This window comes from Cyphomyrmex costatus, unplaced genomic scaffold (assembly GCF_001594065.2).
Source record: "Cyphomyrmex costatus isolate MS0001 unplaced genomic scaffold, Ccosl1.0 scaffold8, whole genome shotgun sequence".
In the NCBI taxonomy this organism is placed as follows: domain Eukaryota; kingdom Metazoa; phylum Arthropoda; class Insecta; order Hymenoptera; family Formicidae; genus Cyphomyrmex; species Cyphomyrmex costatus.
This window is the reverse complement of record NW_017280375.1, coordinates 1753936-1761773: the sequence shown is the minus strand read 5'-3', so window position 1 is coordinate 1761773 and position 7838 is coordinate 1753936. Positions and strand designations below refer to the sequence as shown.

Sequence of the window (7838 nt, the reverse complement as noted above, 5' to 3'; positions counted from 1 at the left end):
CGAGTTCAGGGTGCGTTCCGTTTCTTGCATGATGCGCATAGAAACATAGAAGTTCCATTTCTCTTCATGCGGATTCACACTGCATCCGATTTTCGTCATACGACGAATCTGCAACCAATTGGAAAACAGGATTTTGCTTCGCATCGACGATACGATTTTTCTGATTGGTTGCAGAGTCGTCGTACGACGCACATCGGATGCAGTGTGAATCCAGTAATATTGGGTGAGTTCAAGACGACAAAGCAGCTAGTTCGCTTGCCGAGCGATCGAATATGATTGGTTGGATCTATAAGTAGTAACCAATTATGTTCATTTGTTCGGCAAGCTAAATTTGTTCAACTTGAACATGCCCATTGATGCTGAGTTTGAGCGCGATCTGTCATATAAGTGCGGTCAAAGGTGCGGTCGAGTTGCCACTACAAATGCTTTGAAGCGTTTCTTGATTGGTCAATTTGTAAAACTCTTTCTTTTGATTGGTCAATCAAACGCTTCAAAGCATTCGTATTGGCAACTCGACCGCAGCCAATATCTGTTCCTCCATTGTGCGCAGTCCTTAGTTTGTTTACGGCAGCCAACGGCAGTTGTTTATATCAGTTTACTTTAGGTACGCTTGTCGAATTTTATAATGGAAAAAAAAATCGTGCAAAGAGTATGTCTGAAATTTTGTGTTGCTAATGAAATTTCTTGTGCCGACGCATTAAAAATGTTACAAAAAGACTACAAAAGGAGACTCTTCTCTTGAAAACACAAGCGTATGAATGGTATAAATTGTAAAGATGGCTGTGAAATCGTTCGAAAATCAAGGTAATGCTGTTTTTTTTTTTTGGATTATCGGGGTGTTATCCATTCTGAATTCCTTCGGGAAGGTCAAACGGTCAATAAGGAACATTATCTTGAAAGCGTTTGCGTGATGTCATCCGTCGCAAATGACCAGATTTGTGGAAGTACATACAATGCGTCAATTTTGTATCATGACGCGCCATGACATACATTGTCTTTTGTATATATATACGCGACTTTTTGACCAACATGCAACAAGTACACCGTATTCAGACGTGGGCACCGTGTGACTTTGTCTTGATTTCAAGATTCAAATTGCCACTACAGGAGGAAAGCGTTTTGATTAGATTGATTGCATAAAAGAAAATTCAATGAAGGAACTAAAGGTAAATAATGTGTGCTTTAAGCCAAAATTAACAAAGGAACTTTTTAGTTTAAAATTTCATTTTCTTTCACTTTTTAAAATATTAATTAATTGTTTTGGGACACTATGTGTGTGTGTGTGTGTGTGTGTGTGTGTGTGCGTGCGCACGCGTGCGTGCGTGCGTGCACACACACACACACACACATATACACGTGTACTTTACGTCAAATGCAATTTTTAAATATCAAATATCTAAATTATATTTGTATAAAACAAAAAAATAAACTTCCAAAAGCATCCTATTTTTATAAATTTTGGCAGAAACACTTCAAATGACGTTAAATAAATGCCCTTAAATTGATTATTTTCACCAACAAAGAAATTTAATACCAAAAACATTTGAATAAAGTTACATACTTTATTCAAGTATATATTTAGCATTAAACTTTCTTTAGAATAAGTCATTACGTGTGGAAATTCATGCACCCCCTAGGTATGGGAGGAGGTGAAGTAGAAGTCGCTTTGCGTAGGAGTGTGCCTCTAGGGGCATATTCAATGCCACTCAGGTATCTTTCTATCCTTATTGTTTACCAAATGTTAAACAAGGATAACATGACACTCGTAGAGCACTCTGTTGGGAATCTGAACATAGCCTAGGCAGAGAGGAGGAGAGAAGTGGAAGTTGTGTGCTCCTAGGCAGAGGGAGGAAGTGGGGTGGAAGTCGCCCACCCCTGAACTTCTACAATTTTATTCAAACATTTTGGTATTAAACTTCTTATTTATATCGGTAAAGGATCCATTTAAGAGTATTTGTTTAACATCATTTGGAGTATTTCTGTCAAAATTTATGACAATCGAACGTTTGACGTTTCCAAAAGTTCACCCATTATTGTGTGCATGTCTTTATATTTTTGCATGAGCTACATATATTTGTTTGGTATTACTGAAACAAAATGACTCTTACTCTACCTTCCTTCGGGGCGCACAACTTTTCATGCGAAGCGACTTCCATGCCATCGCTTCCCCTGCTTTAGGAGCTCATGACTTCCGCGCGAAATGACTTGCATCTCATCTCTCCTTCCTACTTCAGAGGCGCACGACTTTCACGTGTTATAACTTATTTTAAAGAAGTTTAATGCCAAATATGTTTGAACAAGGTATATAATTTTATTCAAACATTTATTTAGAGTGTTTCCGCCATAATTTTAATAAAAATCGGGCATTTGACATTTTCGGAAGTTTATCTCAGGATATATATTAAAGTGTCGAAGTTATCAATGATAATCGCGGTAATATTAGTGAATTGGACAATGAAGTTGGTCCTTCCAAATGTTAAACAAGGACAAACAATGTTCGCAAGTATTGCGAATGTTAAGTAAACGCGGCCTATAGGTGTAATAACGAGAGATAATATTATTCTATAATATATATATATCCTTATCAATATAATGATCTTATGGGCGATATGAGATCGATATCGAAAAATATTATCGCTACGTGAGAATTAGCAGGCACGATGGTATATCGATCCTATTGTTCCGTTCACACGGCTTTTCCACTTAAGTGATGTCATCAGTTTTTTATTTGAAGTGCATGATTTTTATCAATGCTCACATATATATAACTTGTCATATTCAGATTCTGCGTGGTATATCTTCTTTATTTTACATTTTTTTATTTATAATATTCGTAATAAATCTACATAATGTGATAACTAATATATATATATAATAAAATCCGTAATAGTATCAGCAAAAAATAACAATAATGTAAGTATAACGGTAAAATAAATAAATTTAGGATATATATATATATATACATATAATGAAATATTTAAATACAATGTGCATAAAAATTAATAAAATAATTTTTTTGTACATTATAAATCCATACATAGTAAAATAAAATAAATTAATATCTGTCGTAAATCCATTTCAAACCTTGTAATATTGTTAAATTTAAAGTTGTAATGTGAGTGTGCACATATAAATGTGTATTTTTTATATACCATAATCTTCTAAATAATTCAAAAGTTTATTGTTAATAAATATCGCCCATACATTATATTTTTAAAGGTAATAAAGATTAACATACACGTATACATATATATTTGTACTGTGTTTCATTGGAAGCCTAATGGTTATTCTTTAATGTGTGCTCTTTGTTTCCTAGCAGTTTCTTGCCTTTTACTTCTTGCTTTTTTCCACTTTGTGATCGTTTTACCGACAATTATATTTCTTGCTATGTGTTTCCCCTGTTTCTTTTAAAGTTTGTTAACTTTCATCTCGTGCAATAAAAAACGAAAAACGGGATAAGAAGGATAAGAAGATTAAAATAATTAAACAAATGCAGAAGAAGTTTATATATGATGAGAAAATAATATTTTAATTATTAAATATTATACTATGTTGAACAAAAAGGAGAGATACAGAAATATTGGCGACTAATATAATTTTCGTATAATTAGCTCTCATATTTAATACACTTATTGTGAAAATGTATCATTTTTAAAAAATATGTGTTATTATCTACCGAATCTTATGAAATTGTCTTATGAAATATGTGATTCGATAAACTCTTTATCCAAAGATATAATTCAAATGTTACATAAGAATCTATACATATATTCGAAGTGGAATTTAGTATTTAAATACATATTTCTTGTGTGAATTTATATGCATTCTAATTCTGCATATTGTGTGTTAAAATGCTTCTTCAGATTTAAAATGTATTCATGAGTAAAACGGGAACGGTACCAATGTCACTTTTTAAATTGTACAAACAATTTGCCTCGGTAATTTAACTGTGAGGACACTCGTCTGGCAAGCGAGGTTCGATTTCTAACCGAGGTAATGCAGTGAGAAATGAACACATTTATTTGACGTTGATTCAACATCAAATTATCGATTATTCTTGGGTAATATATTTAGCAATAAATGATTTGCAGTTTTTAGATTTTATCAACATATGGCTATTAATATTCTTGTTAAAAGATGCTTATTAGAGCATAAAAAAAAATTATTAAATTATATAATTTAATAAATGATATTATTCTGGTTCGGCTCATGCAAGTCTGAAAAAACATTTCGGCGCGCGATATGCAGAATCAGAATATATATAAATTCACACAAGATATACATATATAGCATTAAGATCCACTTTGAACGCGCGAATATAAATGTTCTTACTTAAAAAATGATTTATTTATATCAGTCTAACTTACATATTCAAGATATAATCTCGATATTTTGATGAAAATTCTCATAATTTCGACGATACACGTTAATGCATATAAGAGCGACAGAATCTGCAAGGGACATAAATGTATCCGGTGAGCTTTTAAGTGATTTTGGTTGATTATGTTCTCGATAGTTTTGGTTTAATACATTTTTCCGTCACATTTACAACTGTAACTGATGGATATTCATAAAGCGTATGAAAGTTGGTGTCATTAATTCGATAACAGTGTTAACACGTCTTAGAAGACATATGATAACACCCAATATGTGCCGTATTCGTCTTATTAATGTAACGTGAGTTACGTGAGTACGGTAACTATCGCGCGCTTATCAGGCTCGAAGCGCTTGCAGACAACGAAATCTCGCTAGGAACATCTTGTATTTTTTCCATTTACTTAAGATTCCGTCGATTAATACGAATTCATTCTTACGATAAACGTATTCAACATCGACCCTGACTCATAGCACTTCGCTCATGACCAATCTTCACCATCTACATTAATCCTACAGTTGCTAACATGTTACGAGGAAAAAGTTTGCACAGTATAGTTTTATTTAGACAATTATCAGTCTGCTTGCAGTAGTCATGATGAAAGTGTTAATTGTATACGCATGTTTCTAACATTAACTTACGTAAGTAATATTATCCTTTTTTTTTTTCATTTCCTTTTAAGTTGGGATTATTGTACGTAATACATCATATAATTGTATACGAAATAGCAATGATATACCCTATACTGAAAAGTATTGCAATAAAACATAACGAATTTCAATTTAAAAAATATAAGTTTAATTTCCAATAAGCTCGAGTAAAAGATACATAAATTTTGGCATCTCCTGACTGATACAGAAAATATACGAATTTCGATAAATGTTTTGATTGGTACTCCATAATATTTATTAAATCTGTGTGTATGTGCTATAGTTATTATAAATCTTTACTTACAGCGCTATATCTGTATATTTATTTAGCAATTATAAGATTAACGCTAAAAGGAAATTATGACGATATTACGCATAATATCCACTTCACCGAAAAGAAGAACTTTGAGATTGGTTGATTCTCTTATGCCATGCACTATGCGTTATGCAACGTCTGTGTCGTGGCCCTTAATTGTGTCATTAATCGTGCACAGATTATGAGCAGTAACATAGAAAAGTGGTCACTTCTCAGTTTGCGAATATTGCCGAGGGAAAAATAACTAATTTTTTTCTCTTTAAAAAAAAATTTCAGTTTCTCTCTGTATATGACGGCATTCGGTTGTTATGTTGAAAATAGTGCATACTCTTGCATCGTTACAAAATCTTTCGATTGATCACTACTATAATATTGGTAACAAATCATATATATTACAGAACAACGATGGATAAAAACAACAGCGGATTATCACTCCAATCGATGGAATCTAAATCATGGTTTCCACGTGAAGATTCTACTGAAAGAATCGTAAGTTCCGAGAACAAGGAGCTGAATTGGACCGTCCAACGTATACTTATTTCTGCAATAGACACGATTAATCATATATTGATTGGATTGGTGACATTATATATTGTATATCACGCAACAAAGGAATATTCCGTAACAAATGTACATGTAATCCTCTGCACTATCGGTGTAAGTATTCTATACCTATGTAATATACGTTTAATCTTTTACTCTCTCCGTTTTCTTTTCTTATTTATTTTAAAATTTTATATATCTCTAGTAGAAATATGCAGTTTTCGTAGATAATTATTTAATTATTGTCCTATATTATTGTATTCTCATTAGTTGTAACAATATTGACTAGGAAATGCACAAGACTTGATATCTAGGATTTTATTCAATAATTGAAGCAGCTTTCCTAATAAAAATATGTGCAAATTGCGTAAACACCTACTCATTTATTGTCTAGATTAACCGATTATTATTAGTTAAAATACTGCTTAATCCATTTAATGTATCCTGTTTTTATTCAGTAAATACATAGATTCAAATTTTACTGTGCATGTGCAATAAACAGTAGTGGGGCTCGTACAGTCCATGACCATATTGTAATGAAAAAAGGATAAGAATACCACTTGAGACTCTCTTTGTCGGATCATGAAACTAACGCCGCGTGCATTCCAGTAGTATTATATTTCAGTGGACATTACTAGGCCATCGTTATAGGAATTACATAAAAATTTGATAGTATTGCCCAGTAATTCTCACAACTGTTTACCTTTTGGTTCCCATAAATCCTGGAACTTAAATCTATTTGGTTTTTGTGTCGAACCTATTTTGATTTCAATCGAACTTATTTGCCCCCTTGCATTAACCCTGTGTTCACGGTGCTAGAACTCTGTCTGAGTTCTTGGATCCAGGAATGTATAGACTTGTAGTTTTTATGGAAAAATGGCAAATTGATTGGCTACACATTTTTCAATCCGAGAATTCAGACCGAGCACCATGGACACAAGGCTTTATGATCGGTACAGAATTCGAACGTCTTATCGAACAATGACTGGATCTCTGTCCTTGGAGAAGTTTAAATTAAATGAGATAGTGTTAAAGAATTTCTAACAATGTAGTTAATCAATTTAAACATTTATTCACATATCGCTTACAAATAATTATATCTTATCTTTCCAGTACGTTCTGTTGATGTCGGAGGCAATTCTTGTCCTCGCCAATGACAACATGTTGACCGCTTCTTTGTCGCGTCCCGTCAAAAAACATCTTCATTGGATTCTTCAAGTTACTGGGCTAATCCTGATTTTTATCGGCATAGGCGTGATGTATAACAGCAAATCAGTGCACTTCCTCTCAAACCATAGTATTGCAGGCATCTCTTCATTGATTATCATCTGTGTAGTAGTTCTCTTCGGATATCCGGTATGGATCGCATGGAAACTTCGAAAGTTTGTACGACCAATGATTATCAAATTTCTTCATAATATTTTGGCTATCACCGGCTTTATCATCGGTATGGTTTCTCAATGTTATGGTTACAAAAAAAGCTGGGTATATCGTGAAACGAAAATGAAGCATGCCGACGATACGTTACTTGTTCTCACGATATTGATCACGATATTATCTTTAAGGAGTGCGCTCAACTCTCTTTATAGACAAGCTGTCAATTATTTGAAATTAATTTGCTCTTTTACCTAATATTCAAGAATGTTGAAGTGCTAAAATTTTTATCTAATTACAGGAAATGATCACACTTCATTAATTTTTGATTGTTTACATTTTTAGTTAAAATAATGTAAATCATTTCTAATAGTTTTAACACCATAGATTTGAAACAAGCATTTTCTTAAACAAATTTTTTTAAATGATTATGTATGATAATAATAAAATTGGTAAGTTTTTCCCATAAAATCGCGTTAGATTTATTTCATTCGATCTATTTTTTGCCGAAATAATAATCAGTTTAGTTTCACATTATTTCCATCGGTTATCTTGTATATCTACAGAATTTCGTATTGAT

The 7838-nt window shown here is 32.6% G+C and overlaps 1 protein-coding gene across 1 annotated transcript; it reads left to right on the top strand.

Moving 5' to 3' along the window:
- The first annotated feature begins 5746 nt into the window (after positions 1-5746).
- Positions 5747-7541, top strand: LOC108781342 (cytochrome b561 domain-containing protein 2). Its single transcript, XM_018549281.1, has 2 exons — positions 5747-5998; positions 6998-7541. Exons 1-2 carry the CDS (start codon positions 5747-5749, stop codon positions 7514-7516), a joined length of 771 nt encoding a protein of 256 aa, XP_018404783.1. The 3' UTR covers positions 7517-7541.
- Positions 7542-7838: the final 297 nt, after the last annotated feature.